Raw genomic sequence first — 20,370 nt, forward strand, 5'->3', positions numbered from 1 at the left:
CATCTGTAAAATGAAGAACATACATACATATTTTACTGTTAGAATGTTGTGATGCTTAGCCACTTATGCTTTCTCCATAAAGCTGCTATATGAATGTTAACATTTCATCTTACAAAATAAAAATTGACAGTGATAGCATTGATCAACAAACATATTTTGTCCTGAGGTGAAGCTCAATTTTTTGCTAGAGATGGGATTGGGGAATGTTGCTTTCTGCAACTTGAAAAATAATTGAAAGTCTTCCTCAAAGGAATTTTCTCATTTTTAGACAGAAACACTGAAGAGCAATGATCCTTTTGCTCCTGGTGGAACAGCTATTCCTGCACCAAATGATCTAGGTAAAGAAGTGAGATTATATACATCCTTTTAATTGTTTTAATTTGTAATCCATTTTATTCTTTCTTAGTTTTCTAGGCTTTAATACTTACTTGATTATGAATTTACAGCAACATTAAATTATAGATTATTCCTAGCTACATTGTATCTAAAGCTGCTTCTTCAAGTAATTACATAGGTCTATTCCACTGTAGGTGTGTGCATCCCTCCTGCACAGTTGTCAGAGATTTTTCCCTCAATGGTACCCCTCAGGGTACCACTGTGCCCAAGTATAAAGGATGGAGCCACGCCCAATGACTCTCAGTTCCTTCCTGCTGCCCATGACTGTTGGAGCTGCTGTCTTTGCATTTGCTAGTCCTATTCTCTTTAGTGTAAATAGCACCTGTTTTGTACATTTAGGTTAGTCCAGTCTCAGATACTGTCCAGTGTGGCCACTGTACAGTCCACCTTTGATGCACTGTGACCTCTGATCAATATGGTGAAATCTACCCTGTCTCATGTTCAGAGAACAGGATTTAATGGGGCTGTCCTGGATTCTACAAAGGCCAAAGCTTTCCTGCTGGGGTTGAGATTCCAAACAATGTGTGTTTTTGCTCTAGATACAAAGACATGTCCTGTCACTAGAGTACAAAACTGCCTCAAGCTTCAAGAGTGCATGGCAGGGTGCACTTAGGTGTGCAGCATACCAGGCTGCACTTCAAAGAAACAGAGTTGTTCATCTTACTGTATTCACTGGGCTGTCATCATATGAAGATGGTGATTCAAGTGCCTACTCAGGTCCCGTCCTCCTTGGACGGGTGGACAGAACCCTTGAATGTTTGCATGAGGGTCCCCACTGCTTCTCTGCAAGAGACACCCTAGTCATGGATGTGTTAGGCTCTAGACTGGGGAGCTCACTTAAGTTCTTTATAGACACAAGGTCTTTGTTCTGTGCAAGATCTAAAGATCTAGATGTCAGGGAGCTTCAGGCCATCCATTTGGATTTTATGCTTATCTAGGGTCAGTGCTCACAGACAACACAGCAGCCATGTTCTATGGAAACAAACAAGGGAGGGACAGGTTGACGAAATTATGCCAAGAGGCGATTCTGCTTTGGAATTTCTGCATTGCCAGTTCCATCAACTTGGAAGCTGTTTACCTTCTAGGGGTTCAGAATGCTCTGGTAGATCACCTAAGCTGGTCATTCACAAGTCACCATGAGTGGTCTCTTCATCCAGATGTAACCAGGTCCATTTTCCAGCTGTGGGGGACTCCCCAAATGGACCTATTTGCAACAAAAGCAAACAAAAAATCATCTTTTTTTGTTCTGGAGTGTGCCACAGCCTGGGTATGTTGACAGATGCCTTCCTGCTACCCTGGTTGAAGGGCCTGCTGTATTCCCTCCCTCCAATTCTGCTCCTGTCCAAAGTCTTGTTCAAAGTCAAACACAGTTATTCTAAGGGAGTGCAGAAGTCATTCTAAATAGTAGAAAGCCTTCAATTTAGGACTACTTATTTTGCACAACGAAAAATATTCTCCATTTGTTCCAGAGAGAAATGTATTTCCCCGGCTTGGGCTCCTATTCAGCATACAGTGGACTATCTCTTGTTTCCACAACAAGAGGGGTTAGCTGTTAGTTCCATCAGAATCCACCAAGCAGTTATCACATCTTTCCACTGTCCTGTGCATAACCACTCGCTTTTTTCCATTCCAATGTCTATTGGGTTTCTGAAGGATTTGGACAGATTATATCTAGAGGTACATAGCCTAGTCCCCCCGTGGAACTTAAATTTAGTTCTAGCAAATGTGATGGCTCTCTCCCCCTCCCCCCTCCCTACCCCCCCCCCCCCCAAGCTGCTGGCTACCTGTTGTGTTACATCTTTCTATGAAGGTGGCTTTTTTTGGTTGCTATTACCTTGGGCAGGAGAGTGGGGAATTGCTAGCCTTAGTATCAGAAACTCCTTATACAGCCTTTAGAGATAAGGTTTACCTTCGACTTCACATGATCTTGACTTAAGTGGCTTCCAGTTTTCATATTAACCAAACAATTTGTGTACTTTCTTTCCAAAGTCTCATTCAAATAAAAGTAAAGACAAGCTTCATACTCCAGATGTTAGAAAAGCTTTGGCTTTGTACCTTTATTGGACTCTGCCATTTAGGTTTTCCACTCAACTCTTAATTGTGTTTGCAGACAAACTACAGGCCCATCCAGAGTCCTCCCAAAGGATCTCTGCTTGGATTTCCAGCTGTATTTGTTTATGCTACTGATTGGCTTATGTTGCACCGCCAAGTAGAGTGTTGGCCCATTCAACTGGGTCTCAGGCAGCTTCCATAGCCTTTCTGGCACATGCCCATATTAGACATTTGTAAGGTGGCAAATTGGTCATCAATCCATACTTTTCCCTCTCACTATGCCATCTCTCATCCATCCAGAGTGAGTGCCAAATTTGGAAGGGTTGTCCTGCAATCTCTGTTCAAGTCGACTGAGTCCATCTCCAGTTTGAACTGCTTTCTGAGTCACCTATAGTGGAAAGAACATGTGCAATCATGCGAAGAAGAAATGGTTACTAATTTTTTCAGTAACTGTTGCTCTTCTAGATGTGTTGCACATGTCCATTCCACTACGCTCCCTCCTTCCCCTCTCTATCAGAGTCTATTCAGTTGGAAGGAACTGAGGAGGGTTTGGGCAGCTCTGCCCATTATGCCTGTGCACAGTGGTGAAAGGCATCAGAGCGGTCTCAGAGGGGAAAATCTCCATCAGCTGTGCACAGGGCACACTCACACCAACAGTGGAATGGACATGTGCAACACATCTCTGAGAACAACAGTTACAATAAAAAGTTAGTAACAGTTTCTTGTCTAAGTGTGCTAGAAGAGGTATAAATGTATGAACTTCCCTTTAAACAGTGTCATCAGCTGCATGTAAATGCAGACGGGCTTTGTGAAGACCTTACTCCATCCTAGCACGTTAACAGCTCAGATATCTCGATCGAAGAGTTTTGGTACTTGGAGCAGTACATTAGCCGAGCAGTACATTTGCCAAGCAGAACACATCTTTTGATGCACTGGTCTATTTTTTTAAGCAATGTGTGGAAATATCTCTGTATTATAATGAGAGAGACTAGACTAAAATAGCTTTGCTTCATCAAATTATTCGAAGCATTGGTGAACACTGCTGCTGCTTTGCTTGTCTGTAACTCTCTCCCATATGGGGTTCTTAAAGAGGAATATAAAGTATTGTATGCTATAGGTGTGGGGATCAGCACAAGTACAATATGGAGGAGGAGGATTATTAAAATTATATATATATATAAATAAAATATACACACAGGAATGATTTTACATCACTGGTCTGTCCAGTTTAACTGCAGCCAGGTGCACTTTTCTGGGAAGCACATAAGGGAGGGTATTAAAAAGAAATGTTAAATCTTACGCAGCTTTCGAACAGCCACACTTGCCCAGACTGTTTCAAAGCACCTACTTGTGAAAAGGAGACTGTTGAATTAGAGAATCCAAAGGGATAGGGAGATTCAAGGTGAATAATAGTGAGGGTGTTGCATTTTATTCACACAGAAAAGTCACTGGAAGCTTGCTGTTTTAAAAAAATTCTAAACTTATTATCCCTTTTCTGTGTCAAAATATTTTGCTGCAAAATGTACAGGGCTTAGGTTATTGATGTTATAGTTTTGAGTATTTCCATTGATAGACTTGGATTCTGCTTTCTCTGCATAGAAAACTGGAGTATTGCAGTGCTATTTCCTGAAAAAACTGTCTGTCCAGAGGAATGAGTATTTATTCCATATTGGTAAATAGCATTTGCTATTTTTATGAAAGTACAAATATTTCTACTGAAACAACTCTAGCAATAAAAGCATTCACCTTTTTAAAAAATATTTTATTTGAAATAGTTACAGAAATATTAAATATACTATTTGTGGAGCTTTTTAAATGGTTATACAATTTGGGAAATCCAGTTGGGACTAAACATGGCTCGTGTCTTTCATGTTGTTTTTGTCATTGAAACACAATGTAACATTTGGCTTTTCTGTACTGTTCTGTTTGTTCTCTGCTTATTTTAGCTACAGATCCCTTTTCCTCTCTATTTGGAAACGAGTCATTTGGAAGCAGTTTTGCTGACTTTAGCACACTGTCAAAGGTAATCTGAAATGATTAACGTATGTGGAAAAGGCATAAAATGCTGCAGTAACTGAAACACAAAGAAGATCTAGAGTTTTCAGTTATAGAACTGTTCAACTGGTATTCTGTTTTTACTCTCCAATAAAAATTGACGAAGGTTGATTTTTTTCTGAAAGGGGTTCTAACAGTAATGTGCCCTGCAATACTCCTGTGATTAATGCTGTTGGAAACATTGTATTGTAGCAGTTCAAATTGTTGCAACTTTAAAAGTAATTTTTTTTCTATGTTAGAAAACTTTTTTTTTTAACCACATCTCTCCCAGTCTTAGCTCACAGGCTAGTTACCTTCAGCTTGTTTGGTTGTGTAGCTGCCTCAGTTGTTTGCTGCTGTCACATTGATACTAGTCTCACTGATTTTTTTTTTTTTTAAGTGGTTCTCATACAGACATCCATTTTGGGTATGTCTGCATGGGGGATGGAGGGAAAGCGGTGTACGTTAAAATGTAATTGCTAACATGTTTCAAAATCCTAATGTAGACAGAGCAAGCTGTAGTTTTACCATATGTTACTGGTTTGCCCAGTCTACATGAAGGATGAAATACTGGCCCATTGAAGTCAGTGCAAGTTTTGCCATTGATCTCAGTTAAGCCAGGATCTCATCCAAGGATTTTAAAATGTATTAGAGATCCTGTTTTTAAAAACACACCTTGTCTTAGTGTAGGCACCACCTTAGTGTCCTACCTCTGGGTCTGAGAAGGAATCTACTAATTGTATGCCCATACTGTATGCGTTAATCACAATGCAAAAAAACCTTCCATGTTCAGACAGTGGAATCTTTGAGGCGATGTCCCTTCATAATGTGCTGTGTATGAGTTCTAACAATGAGTTAGTGGTACATGAGAGGGAGTGGTTGATTAGACAGAGAAGCTGGTGCCAGGATTACCTTTGTAGCTTTTTGTAGTCCGGAGTCATGAGTTCTGTTTCACTCCCATGCACAAAACATTGGCTTCTTATCTTACAGCAGACTTGTAGTATTAACCTGGTATCTTCACCAGTAGTGTATGTTGAGATTATTTCTTCAGATAATAACCTGAGGACACTTTGCTGGTTTTAATGGAATTTTAAGATTCTCTTGTACTTTCATTTTGAGCTGCCACTTGTCTCACTAACTCTTAATCTTCCTTATATTGTGGACTGCTGTGGTAACTGTGGGGAAGTATATTTATCTTGTAGGCACCTTGCACTGTTTTCTGGCCCAGTTGTCTTCCCTCTCTTTGTACCAAATAATTGAACAAGTCATTTTTATATGGAGCATGCTGTACTATTCTCCATATGCTGAGCTCTTCAGAGCAGGGAGTCTCTTTTTTTCTGTTTGTACAGTACTCTGTGAAATGGAGCCTGATTTGGCCTTTTGCGTGTTACCATAATATAAGTAGTCAATAATACTAACCTAGTATTGTGCACCACAGAGAAATTATGACCACATTCCCTCATTTACTTGAATCTTCACTGTTGTTTCTAATCGTGGTAAGTATTGCTTTATGGAAGAAAGGAGGGGGGAGTAGAATTTCACTATGCTGAAGAAAATTGTAATATAGCATTCTCCCCACCCCCTTTTTTTTAAATAGGCCAACAATGAAGATCCCTTTATTTCCTCCACATCAAGCTCTGTAAACAATGTGGTCATAACTAAAAACGTATTTGAGGAACCACCAGCGAAAAATGAGGATATTCCTCCTGCTTTGCCCCCCAAGACTGGAACTCCTACAAGACCCTGCCCTCCACCACCTGGTAAAAGCTAATATTTGAGGTTCCAGTAAAGTTTGGTTCACCTGCTTCTATATTGCTAGTTGTGTAATGGTATGAGGGTTGTAAGAAAACATGGTCTGAATTTCCTACTGAACTAGAATAAAAGTACTTAGGAACTGTCAAAATGTGAAAGAACCTTGCCCATGTACTGCTGACATCTCCTCTGATGTTAAATTCCCCATGGGTTGTAGGTCAACAATTTGTTTCGAGAGAGCAAGGAAATGGAAGAAGGGGGAAAACATAACTTCAGATTTCTACAAGGAAATAGTGTGGCTACAGAGAGCTTTAAGAGGGTGTTGATATATCGCAAATCTTATGAAGTTCTGTATTGAAAGCAAATTACCCACTTTTGTACAAGTACCGTTGAAAGTCCCTAGTTTTCAAAAACGTCTCCTCTTTTGAAGAAATTTTAAAAGTATTTGTCATTATCTCCATTTCACCATTGAAAAAACTTCATCTCTTTCCATCCAAGTGACTTTTCTAAGGTCATGTAGCATAGTCAATGGGAGAGTTAGTAATACAACCCAAGACTCCTGACTCTTAGTTCTATGCCCTAAATACTGGACCATGCTTCTGCCTCCCCCGCACCCCACCACCAAAGGAGCATGGTTAAAGAAGTTACAACCACTGTAACATGGTATCAATTAAATTAAAAAAAAAAATTCTACCTTGGTAATAAAATTTTGAAAAGATACTGCTAAGATTAAGTGCAGTAGTAGTGTGTGTGTGTTCCTTTTCAAGCTCCAGGCTTTATTCCACTTGCATTCACTCTTATGTGAACACTACTGCATTATTATGGAGTATTACATTATAAGAGTTTTAAGGTGTTCATGAGAACCATATCATAAAAATTAGGCTGCCAGAAGATAGTATAGACAATAGTAATATAAAAAAATGGAACAGTTGGTTTGCTGCTGCTTTTGGAAAGGGAGGAACAAGCAACAGTAATTAAAGCTTTTAAACTTTTAGCTCTAATTGTAACATCATTTTGATGAAATTCAACCCTGCTCTCTCCCTGCCTTGCAAGCAATTAGTTAAAGCCCTCACTTCCTCTCCTAGAAACACTAAATTGGCTCAGTGACAGAAGTGACCATATTTCCATGGCTGAAATGATCCCTTTATAGCCTGTAAAGCAGTTTGAGATCCTCTGGATCAAAAGTATTGTTTGAGAAGTACCACTTTTGGGCTATGAAGATGGCCTTAATACTTCCTTTTTCAACACAGACTATAGTTCCCAAGGTAGTTTATCTAGTCGCAACACTTCTTATTAATAAATGGTTTAATAAATAATGGAATCTCCTGGTGATGGATAAACTTATCAGTATTAAAAATTATACCTATGGCAAATATCTGGATAACTATGCAGGGAAAACACACAATTTATATAAATAGTTAAATAACTTTTTCACTGGCTCAGTGTTAAAAGCTGTTCTTTTTGCTTTATTTGATATTAGTTTTATTTTTAATATACATGTTGTATGTAATTTTTTTGACAATTTAAATATTTTACTATTTTGCTATGTACCTGTGTCTGCTGTACATGTCAGTTCACTTCTTGGCTCCTTGTCCAATTTACATGGGGTCAGAGGTGCCCATGATTCTTCACCACGTCTTCCAGTCCATGGCACAGGTTTTTCTCTTCAGACTTCTCTTGACAGCCTTTCCATCGTATCCTTAGTCTTCCATGTCCTTACTTGCTGTCCTCTTCATCCCATGTTTTCTTTCTGCTTGTTCTCTCCCCCATTCTATTACATGTCCAGCCCACCTCAGACATGTGCTCTCTAGGCTATCACTGAGAGTTCCAAGTTCACCTTCCCACTAAATTCTTCTGTGCACACTGTCTACCCTCCACTTGCCTGCCATTCTCCTCAGTATATTATTTCCTACTACCTGTATTATTTCTTGGAGATCCACTGTTTCCAAACTGTAGAGCAGTCAGGGACAAGGGCATACACTTTTCCTTTCAATTTGTTACTTAATTGTCAGTCCCACAGTTCTTCTGCCACCTTCTTCACTGCCACCTATGCATATTGGGTTGTGTTTTTCAGTTCTCCAGATCTGTCTCTGATGGTACTAAGTGTACCTCCCAAGTATACAGATTCTTTCTTCTGATTCAGCTTTTCTTCTGAGTCTTCAATCAACAACTCTTCCACCTTCCCTCCATGCACCACTTTGGTTTTCTTTGAGTTTACTTTCAAATCATGATACTTTCAAATCAAACACAGATGCCCACTCTAATACCATATTTACCAATTTCTCTGTGCTGTTAGCTAAAAGGGCCAGATCATCAGCATCCATTAGTTTTCTCTGTCTCCCCAGAGGCTCCATTCTCCTACTAATTAACTCCATAACTAGGATGAAGAGAAGTGGACTCAGCACACTAGATCAATCCCAGTCACTATATCCCATACTAAATTAATCCCAGTCACACAAAACTCTCCTAAAATCTATATATTGTTACCACCTTCATTCTTGATACTGCTCTTCTATCATTTCCACTTCTTCCAGTCCCATTCCCATCCATCTCAGTACTCTGAACACCAACTTCCAGGGAAGAAGTCATATGCTCTCTCAAGATCAGTAAATTCTACATAGCAGCTATACCATTCTTTCAGATTTGTCTCATTGCAAATATTGTATCTATAATACTCCTTTCCTCCTAAAGCCATGTTGCTCCTCTCATATATTTTCCTCCACCTTGCATCTCAACCTTGCCTCCAAAACACTGTCTCAAGGATGTTAAGGGGCCGACTTAACAAGGTGAGGCTCCAATAGATGTTTGGATCATATGCATCACCCTTACCCTTCCAAATAGGCATAGTCAATCTCACTCTTGAGTCATTTGGTAGCCTAGCTTGATCCCAGCAAATACATAATTCTTGTCTACACTTACCAGAGGATCGATGTGTGGCGATCGATTCATTGGTGGTCAATTTAGCGGGTCTAATGAAGACCCACTAAACTGACCGCAGATCGCTCTCCCATTGACTCCTGTACTCCACCTGAACGAGAAGTGCAAGAGGTGTCAACTGGAGAGCGTCTCCCGTCGACATAGCCCAGTGTGGACCCCGCAGTAAGTAGATCTAAGTACGTCGACTTCAGCTACGTTATTCATGTACTGAAGTTGCGTAACTTAAATCAAGCTCCTCCTGTAGTGTAGACAAGGCCTGAGTCTATGAAGCCACTGTACTCCAGTATTTCCAACTGCTTTGATTTTGTCAACAGTTATCTCATCTTCATCAGCTGCTTTCAGAGTAACAGCCGTGTTAGTCTGTATTCACAAAAAGAAAAGGAGGACTTGTGGCACCTTAGAGACTAACCAACTTATTTGAGCATGAGCTTTCGTGAGCTACAGCTCACTTCATTGGATGCATACTGTGGAAATTGCAGAAGACATTATATACACAGACACCATGAAACAATACCTCCTCCCACCCCACTCTCCTGCTGGTAATAGCTTATCCAAAGTGATCATCAAGTTGGGCCATTTCCAGCACAAATCCAGGTTTTCTCACCCTCCGCCCCCCCCACAGACAAACTCACTCTCTTGCTGGTAATAGCCCATCCAAAGTGACCACTCTCTTCACAATGTGTATGATAATCAAGGTGGGCCATTTCCTGCAGAAATCCAGGTTCTCTCACCCCCTCACCCCCCTCCAAAAACCACACACACAAACTCACTCTCCTGCTGGTAATAGCCTATCCAAAGTGACCACTCTCCTTACAACCTGCATGAAAATCAAGGTGGGCCATTTCCAGCACAAATACAGGTTTTCTCACTCCCCCACCCCCATACACACACAAACTCACTCTCCTGCTGGTAATAGCTCATCCAAAGTGACCACTCTCCCTACAATGTGCATGATAATCAAGGTGGGCACTTTCCAGCACAAATCCAGGTTTTCTCACTCCCCACCCCACACACACACACAAACTCACTCTCCTGCTGGCAATAGCTCATCCAAACTGACCACTCTCCCCACAATGTGCATGACAATCAAGGTGGGCCACTTCCAGCATAAATCCAAGTTTAACCAGAACGTTGTGGGGGGGGTTAGGAAAAAACAAGGGGAAATAGGCTACCTTGCATAATGACTTAGCCACTCCCAGTCTCTATTTAAGCCTAAATTAACAGTATCCAATTTGCAAATGAATTCCAATTCAGCAGTTTCTCGCTGGACTCTGGATTTGAAGTTTTTTTGTTGTAAGATAGCGACCTTCATGTCTCTGATTGTGTGACCAGAGAGATTGAAGTGTTCTCCGACTGGTTTATGAATGTTATAATTCTTGACATCTGATTTGTGTCCATTTATTCTTTTACGTAGAGACTGTCCAGTTTGACCAATGTACATGGCAGAGGGGCATTGCTGGCACGTGATGGCATATATCAGCTGCTTTATTATTGTCTAATTCAATCCTCCTTCTGCCTCCTCTGTGGAGATCAATACCTTTTGAGGCTTCCCCATAATTGTCAGCAGTGCTTGCACTTGCAATGCTCTCTTCTCATATAACAGCCTTTGGAAATATTTTTTTCTATATCTTTACCACCTCATTAGGGTTAGTCACCATGCAGTTTCCATCCTTCACATACAAAGATTTCTTCATATCTTGTGTTTCCTTGTTCCTCATTTTTGCCACCGCAAAAAACAATTTCCTGCCACCTTCCTTCAGCTTTATGTATAATTCCTCTTCAGCCTCCATTCTTGCCTTAGCAACTGCCTTTTTAGCCGCTTTTTGCTTGTATCTACTTTAATTACAAAAAATTAATAAAAAGGAGCAACAACATTTGGGGTTGGCTCAGAAGGAAGAAGTGCTTAAAGAAGGCTTTCAGTACATCCTTGTTAAAATTCTCTACTGAACTATGGAGGGAGTGCTGGAGTGATTTCCTTGCATCTAATGAAATTCACTTCTTCTCTGGATACAGATAAATCATACCTATCAGAGAGATACTGGGACTCATGATACTTTAGAAAAGGAATATTTTTGCCTTTGAAATGAGACTTTTGTGTACTCAAAGTTCTTGCAAGTATTTTATTTCTCTTTGGCACAAATAAATTTACACAGATGTCATTTGCGGCTGTTTTTCCTGTGTTAATTTAAGAAAACTCAAGGAATTTGCATTTTTTAGATAGTGATGTGGGCACCAAAATATTTTTTGGGAAGTAGCCTAGGTACATAACATAAGACAATGTAAACCATTACATATTCCCCAATGAATTTATATAAAACAAGTCAAATAGTTACTATAATGCAATCCCCTGAGGATTATGGAAGTATGTGAGACTGACTTGCAGAAATGATTCCCAATAAACTGAATATGAACAAACATATAGATTTAAACTAATCTAAAATGGTCCTAGTAAACAGGTCAATAGGAAATTCTAAATGGAGTAACTAAGTTGGCCCTTGCCTGTGTCAAAAATCAGCTGCAGGACAGAAGGATTCCCCAACTAAAATGCATCGCAGCTGAAAGATTAAAGGTGTTAGAATCACATTGCTACCACTATTAACTGATTACGTATACAGAAAAGGAAATTTAAAGATGGGATGGATGTTCTTGGAAGACCTGGGTCAGTGTCCTCAAAAATATTGAGAGCTGACTGAGTAAGATGAGAAAAGAACAAGATAGGTGAGAGACAGATCTGATTCTGGTATGTTGGCTGCCATTTAGGCAAGAATCAAGAAGACAGGGTTAGCACTTAGCATCTGAATGCTTGTTACCATCCTTCATATTGTTTGTGAAAATCTGAGAAGTTGCAGATGGCAGCGAAATCAAAAGAACATCAGAACTCTGCAGAGCACAGTAAAATGTCTTTTGCCTTGATGTACAAGTAGTTAATTTTATCCATAAAATAATAAAAGGAATCTCACTAGAGTTCCATGGATAATTGGTGAGTGGTTGGGGGGACAACACCAAAACTATGCTGGCTATAGGAGGGGGGAAATTGTTTTAACCTTTTTTTAAGGGTTCTTTCCCAGGGTGGTGGTATATAATTAATACATGGACAGTATGCATAAATCTTGAATCCACTTGTAGGCTATTCCATATCTGATTATGAAGTAAATGTCAGACTCAGATCTTTGGCTATTGTAAACTGGCAGAGCTGATTAACATGAGTATAGGATGTGATCCAAGTAGTTCTTGTTTTCTTGTTTTGTTTGTTTTTTGCTTAGTGTACGCTTTCTGCTATCTTTGTGGTCTCTTGAGTTGACTTAGATTATCTTTGATCCAGGGAAAAGACTTATCAACAAACTGGATTCTTCAGATTCCTTTAAACTGAACGATCCATTTCAGCCATTCCCAGGCTGTGACATTCCCAAAGAACAAGATGATGATCTATTTTGTGACCCATTTGCTCCCAGCAATATTGGTAAAGAGACAGACACCAGCAATTTTGCAAACTTCAGTGCTGTAAGTAGGTTCTTTTATATATTTGTTTCTTGAGGTGAGGCAGCATTTAATAAAACTTACTGGAATGATTCAATCATAGTAAAACCTTCAGATTTATTTTAAAATTACTAAAACTTGTCCACGAAACTCCATAATCCTTTTTCTTAAGGGCTATAATTAACTTTTAAAAGGCTCAATATTTTTAGAGCTGTTACCTGCATAAGGTATCTTAATACATGAAGCTTATAATTAAGGCTGGTATAATCCATTCATTAAGATAAAAATGAAACAATGTAGACTATTGTTGGTATTGTTCAGGTCATATTGATTGCATAACTGTGTTAAGGTTTTCCCTGAAGGTTTCCTGGCTTTTATAAAGTAGTCATCAGATAATTTATGTATATTGCCTAAGTGTTCTAGTTGACAGCCATTTAAATATTCACAAGTTTGAATCATATGGCATAATGCTATCATTACACAATTTAAAAATAAAAGAAAGGTTCTGTTAACATTTTCTCTGAGCTATCTCTAAAATGCTTGGTCACAATCTCAATATTTCACAATAGATAAATATATAAGATTGGTGTTTATAAAAATATAAATTGTATTTGAGTGAGTTTTGAATGGTTAGTAAATTCAAGGCACAAATACAATACAATACAATTAAAAAGTCGCAAGTATTTCTTTATAACCAGGAATCCATTTCACATAAATCCCAAGCATTAAGAGCAAACCTAAAGGTTTGAGCATGCTTCTGTGTATATGAAGTTATTTTCTTTGTGCTTTGCAATTAAGAATTGTGGAAGACTTTCCTTCTTTTCCAGCCTTCATACCTTTTAGAGTGGATTTACATATACTGATAGCAAGATGTACTTACACTAACCTAGTCAGGTTACTTTTGCTGTCTTTAGTTAGTCCTAGTAAATTGTATACTTGACTTGCGTAAACACTGTTCCAGTTTTTAAATTGACAGGTTGTGGTGATGTTAATTTGGGTTGTGCTGCTTGCAGGGCAGATAAAAATCAATGATTTAAAAAAAAAATTAAAAAATTTATATCTGATTTTTTTTATAAAAATTAGATTTTTGAGGGAAAAAACCTATCTAAAGAGTTTTAATTAAGATACATTATAGCTCAAAGATATCTCATCATGGAATAGGGATTATAAATTCTAATTCTATAGTATGAGACAATATATTCATGTAATGTTTAAGAAAAGTTTTGTAAATGAGTTCCGATAGTTAATAGATTAGGGACCCAATCTTCTGGGGTTCCAGGGGCTTCTGTATAGAATATTTAGGTTAATCTTTTTATGTACCCAATGGGTCTCAATGCTCAGTCTAGAAGATACCATCAGAGATGCTTAGTTTTGCAGTTCTCAAACTGTGGATTTGTGTCTCCAGAGATAACATGCTTGTTAACAGCAAAAATGTTTTTAAATAAATAAATATATAGAGATGAGAAATAACAGACCTCAGCCCTATTGTCCCTCTGCAAATTTGTGTACACGGAGTCAATCCCTTACCTCTCTAAAAGTGCAAAGTTTCAAAAAGTTCAGTGAATAGAAGATTGTTGGTGGCGGAATAGATCTGAACAAGGAGAAGAAGTCTGGAGATAAATGTGAGAATGGAGGGACAGGCAGTAGAAACAAAAGTGAAACTGTTTGAGCAGCATATTCCAGAAGTGTTGAGGTCTTTCTGAGTGTAGCCTTCATTGATTTGAGATCTACCATACCATTCTCTCACTAGAAGGAAAAACCTATAATGGCAGCAGGCCGTAAAAGGGACTCAGTTTGGGAATAAGAACTATTCAAGAAATATGTTTGTTGATGATGATTTCAAGAAAGTCACACCAGTGAACTGGTGGAAGTCACTTAAGCACTTGGATACAGAGATTATTGAAGTGCTAATCTCACTTTTAACAGCAGTAGCTTTTTCTGACTGTGTAGAAAGAATATTTTCTTCCTTTGGACTAATTAATTCCAAATTGAGAAATTGTTTGGGACCTGAAAAAGCAGGAAAGCTTGTTTTTCTTTTCCAGATTATGAACAAACAGGAAAATGAAGGTGAAGACGACTGAGTTAGCTGCAGAAGCCAATATTTTAAGTTTCTCATGTTGACCTGGCTGACATAGTCTATTTAATTTTTGTTTTTTAAATATTTCATTAACTATTTTAGTTAAAAACAATTTTAACAAAAACAAACGTGATTTTAAAAAACTTGAATGTTTAACTAAATTCAGAAATTTATATGCTTGTTTTGTTAAAATATTATATGTTTGCTGTTGAAGAAAAAAATCCAGAATACAACGTTGTTGTTGTTTTTAGTTAAATAAAACAATTTAAATGTCTGTCTGGTGATATTCTCCTAATACAGCATGGCAAGAAAATCCTCCAAATATTAATGATTAACCTGTTGAATTGGAGATAGTTCACCTCCCATTGACTTCATAAATATCTGCTTCTATTACCTTTGGTAAATGAAATAACCAAACAATCATTCATTTCCTGATATACCTGTAAAACTAATCTGAAAAGTTTTCAAAATAAATCACTTAATATATAGTATGTACCTTCTAAAAATGAAACCTACATCTGTCTCTGAGTTGTGAAGAATATGTATTAAGGTTATAACAATCAACAAGAATGCACTTTTTTATGTAGAAATCCATGATTAAATCAAGTCTTCCTGACTAGTGATTTGAATCATGATTTAAATCGATTTGATTTGAATTAAATCCACCCTGGCTGCTTGGTGTATTCTGTTCATGGCCATGGCAATCTCTAAAATGCTGCTCTTGCTCAAATTATTTCCTAGAAGGGCTAGGATGCAAACTTTGGTGGGGGGAGGCGGAAAAGAGAACGAGGAATGGTTTCCTTTAATTTCTGGGATCTTTTTGAGTATGGGGTACAGAAAGGAATCAAGACATTTCTCAAATTGTGTTCACAAAAATCTCAAGTTTAGAAACAGCAGCTAATAGAGAAATTAGCTTGTTGATTAAAATAGCCATAACACACACACACACAAATATTGTGGCTTTATGTAAATGATATTGCATTCTCTGCATGCTAAATAGAAGCATGTTTGGCATTAATTCTTGTACTGTATTTAAGATACTTACTTCCTGTTCCTATCCGCAGGACCAGCTCTAGGCACCAGCAAAGCAAGCATGTGCTTGGGGCGGCTCAATTCCAGGGGCAGCGTTCCGGCCACCTCTTTTTTGGCTTGGGCAGTTGCGCTCTTGGAGCTTGGGGAGGCAAATTCTTTGCTTGGGGTGGCAAAAAACCTAGAGCCGGCCCTGCCTATTCGCGATCATGACATCACACTACTGTGATATTAGAGCATCTCACTTCATGTTCTGTTTGCATGCATGCATACATACATGTGCATACACCTTTATCTTGTACTCTAGTCCCCTTTTTTCATTTCAGGCCAGGTTAGCAGCTCCAGAAGCATTTGGCTAGTACAGTACTCCTCTGCAGAAGCATTTTTTGATGACGCTATCTGCTCAGTTCATTCTGCAGTCACTGCCACTGAGAAAAATATCTTTAAAAGAGCACCACACTGTTAAATGAGGGTAAAGCTAGTTGTCCCACAGTGCCAGATGTATTCTGCAGTATTGAGGGACTACCAATTTGTTCGCATCTGATTCAAATTATATAAGATTTATTGTATAAAAATAGTTTGTAGTGATTGCCGCAGTAGCATTGTTTATGTCCAAATTTAGGACTCAGTTTTGTTCAGTAGGGTTGCTCATGTGCTTAAAGTTAAGCATGTGCTTGAGTACTTTGCATAGGTCAGTGTGTTCAGCAAATTGCCAGATTGTACCTTTAAACTAGAGTTAATTGGTGGTAATTGAACAGGTGGTATTTTTCATCAAACAGTTAATCTTCAGGACTGTGTTTAGTGCAATTCTTATTTAAACTACAAATGAAATTGTACCAGGTTACTCTTAAAACACATTTTTCAGCACAGAGGCAAATTCTAAAACTACAATAAATCCATATCATATTTTGGAACAATGCCCTCAAATTCTGAGACTTGAATCGTGCAGTTACATTCTGAGTAAGTCCAGATATGTTTATCTTTTTAAAATTGCAGTATCCTACTGAAGAAGACATGATTGAATGGGCTAAGAGGGAAAGTGAGAGAGAAGAAAAAGAGAGACTTGCAAGATTAAAACAACAAGAGCAAGAAGACTTGGAGCTGGCTATTGCACTCAGTAAATCTGAAATATCAGAAGCATGAAGATTAGAATAACCATGTCTTATGTCAACTGTTTTGTCCCTTTTCCTGAATACTTAACCTATTTAAAATGTTAATCAGAAGCCACCTATGAACAGGGAAGTACGAAAGGTTTTAAATTCCTGCAAGTGTGATTGAATATTCACCTTTATATTTTTGTCCCATTCTGATTTGTAAGGTTCCTAAATTTCTTCTTTAAGCTTAGCAGACAACTAATAGAGTGCTGCTCCCATGTGCATTCTCCTTGAGCTTTTAGCCTGTTGTTTTTATTCTGTAAACCCAGGACACCAAAGTGTCTTTATGTAATACAGAAAGATAAGGCACACTTCATCTCCTTAAAGAAACTGGTTGTCATTCTGGTGATGCATGAAGATATCTTCATGAATACTTGTAATTCTGTAAGACTGAAGTTCAGAGACAAACAGATATTGTCTCAATCAAGTTCCTTGGTGAAAGGGGCACAGTACTGAAGATAAAGGGGAATGCGTGCATTTCTATATTTTGTACCCTTTTGTACAGGGCTGAGTCATTTATAAAAAGAAATGTTAACAAAAAACATTTTAGCTTCTGTACAGATTGTGTGCTGTCTCATAAAGAAGCTAGAGCCTTTTACTATATATTACTGTATAAAAGGTGTGTGGACATTTCTGCTGAATTCCATCTTTAGTTATTTTTGGATTTGAATAATCTACTCATTTTAGCATTTATCCTCTCCCAGAAGACATGTTTCAGGAAAGTAAAGCACATTTCCTACCTGTAAATAAATCCATTTATAATGCAGGCAATGAGACTATGGTTTAAGTATAATCTGTCAGCAACTATGATTGAGCAGAAGATGAAAATGGCAATTACTCTGCCTCACTGACCCCTTCCCACCAGGGTGTTACAGTTATTTGAAACCTTTTGTACTTTTTCAGAGCAGACTTTAGTAATGCTGGAACTGTAGAGTGCTTTATTTTATATGTATACATATGTATTTTCTTTTTAATGAAGGTTCTACTGCTGGACTTGAAATTTAATTGATAATATTCAGCGTGCAAGTGGGAAAGATTGTGTATCTTATTGAAACCTTAATTGCTTTTTTGCATGGTCATGAGATTGGCAGACAGATCTCACATTCTGGGTGGGTTTCTGTTGTAACATAGAATAACTAAATGGATAATTCACATGAATTTACTGCTGGTCAAAATGTCTCAAATTCTGGAAGCCCCACTGCTAATTGAGCCAATATACAACGAAACTGGCAATTTGACAAGTTTGAATTTGAGGTAGGATAGAGAAGAGAGTAGGATGCATAAAGGCATAGTTTAACTTTATACAACAGTCTTTTTCTTTACATGTAATTTATTGAATGCCAACTGATAGTTGCACCTTATTAAAAAAAAAACTGATTTATAATTCTTTATGGTCACTGAGTCAAAGTAGGTTGATAAAATGTTAATGAAAGTAACTTATTGCCTGTTGTGTAAATGTAATCCATTCTGCAGAATGTCAGATTCATTTAAGTCATTCCCAATGATGCTGCTTTCACTCTATACACGTACAGCTGGACTGCAGCAGCATACAATCCATTTTCTTTCTTGCACTTTTTAATTTGGTGTATTTCTCCCTGAGACTAGAAGTGTTTCAAGACAAAAAAAAAACTTGTGTGAAGCAAGGGATGACTCATTAGCCACACTTTGAGTTTGTTTAAAGAGTTCCAGTTAGCTAGGGTTGCTGCTGCAAAAGCTTTAGAAGAGGGCAGTTTTCATTCTTTCAGGAAAATGGGTGACTTGACTTGGACAACTTTTCTTTTGCACTGGGAAATGAGCATTTGAAACACCCGCTCAAAAAAGTATCTTAAAGAAACCTCATGCAAGTATTAAATATCCATATTTATCTGTATGACCTTTGTAATAAGTGTACACTAATCTTGCATATTGTATGCTTAACTGGACTACACAGATTCTTATCTTTTGTTAAAAATGTATACTCAGTGGACCAATACAATATTATGTGTATATATTATATATATTCATGCTTTCCTGTGTGGAATTTAAAGTTTTGAGTCATTTGATGTTAAATTTCATGTTACTGACTCTGACTACAGTACCTTTATTTGAAGATTACCAATAAACCACTGCTGTGAGCTAAATGGCATTACTTATGAAGTTTAACTAGCTTTTTAAAACTTGGCCATATGGGGTTAGCCTCTATTTATAGACTTTTTTCTTTTGTTTAAAAATTCTAACAGTAGCCTGTAATTATGAAGAAATAAAGTTTAAATACGTAAGTAAATTGTCTCTGTCTCTTCAAAATGGTGGCAATGAACAGTACAATCCCTTATAGACAGAATATAAACTGTTCAGATCTATTGTGTGAAAGGAAAGTTTGAACATTTTGACCAAAGGTTCAAACTTGGGCACCTAAAGTTAGTCTCCTAAATCTATGTTTAGGCACCTAAATAGAAGCAACCTGGCATTTCAAAGCTGCGGTACACCACCTATTGAGCTCCAGTGCAGGTTGAGATTGATCAGCGCCTCAAAGTCCACGCCACTTCTGTTTTTCTGAGGTGCTTACCAAGCCCAGCCACTATGGAACTCAATAGGAGCTGCAGGTGTTCAGCAGCTTAGAAGCACCCTGATTTTCAGTTTAGGTGCCTAAACCTATTTTAGGTGATCAAGCTTGAACATTCACCTGCTAAATGTTGTAACCTGTATCTGAGACTCACTGAAAGTGGAATATATAGACCAGCAGAATCATAATCAGACTTTTGTTTTTGACCCACTTCTGTTTAGGTTTTTTTTTAGTTTTTATTTACTATCAAATGGTTAAAGAATTGTTGAAACAACTCCACTGATAACCTTTTTTTGTTGGTGGCAGAACTCTGAAAATAAATATGATACAAGTAAACATCCCAGATGCCAGTGAAAGTCACAAAGGTCCTTGGACTAAAAAAATCTGGAGAGAGGATTTTGCTTTCTCTTTGAATTGGACTCATGACAGTTTCTATCATGAAAATGATCCGGAGTACCAGACAATGAGCCAGGCTCAGTTAACATGCCTAGGAAAGACCTTACAAAATGAGTTGCACCAAGGCTGAACATTCCTTTCCCATTCTTAATCTCCCAGAAACTAGAGACTAAGTGGTTTTCTACTGACCGTAATACATAGATACAAAGAGAGGTATTGCAAGTGGTATGTGGCTTTTAAGGTAAATGCGAAAATATTTTCCTTGACATAGAAAATGACCATCTGCCTGAGTGCATCTCCTAAAGATTTGACAAATAAACGGATGATAAATCTGGTGGCTCAGTGGAGATGGCTAAGTGGAGAAAGGAAAAGGAAGAAGACGTGTCATCTTATTTGCATGGATCTGCCAAACTGAGGATATCAAAACATACAAGGACCTTGGAGAATTTTTGTGTCATGTTTTTAACTTTCATTAATATGGATGAAGTATCTGGTTTTCTGTTCCTACTCTGTACTGTACTCAA

General features: G+C 38.0%; 1 protein-coding gene across 1 annotated transcript in view; it reads left to right on the top strand.

Moving 5' to 3' along the window:
* The window catches only part of EPS15 (epidermal growth factor receptor pathway substrate 15), a 113,761-nt gene extending 94,619 nt beyond the window's left edge, over window positions 1-19,142 (top strand). Inside the window, exons 21-25 of the mRNA XM_074961753.1 lie at window positions 269-338; window positions 4,395-4,471; window positions 6,080-6,242; window positions 12,494-12,672; window positions 16,751-19,142. Coding sequence (XP_074817854.1) covers window positions 269-338; window positions 4,395-4,471; window positions 6,080-6,242; window positions 12,494-12,672; window positions 16,751-16,897 — 636 coding nt within the window. The 3' untranslated portion in view covers window positions 16,898-19,142. The remainder of the gene's footprint in view (window positions 1-268; window positions 339-4,394; window positions 4,472-6,079; window positions 6,243-12,493; window positions 12,673-16,750) is intronic.
* Window positions 19,143-20,370: the final 1,228 nt, after the last annotated feature.

This window comes from Natator depressus, chromosome 8 (assembly GCF_965152275.1).
Source record: "Natator depressus isolate rNatDep1 chromosome 8, rNatDep2.hap1, whole genome shotgun sequence".
Lineage (NCBI taxonomy): Eukaryota > Metazoa > Chordata > Testudines > Cheloniidae > Natator > Natator depressus.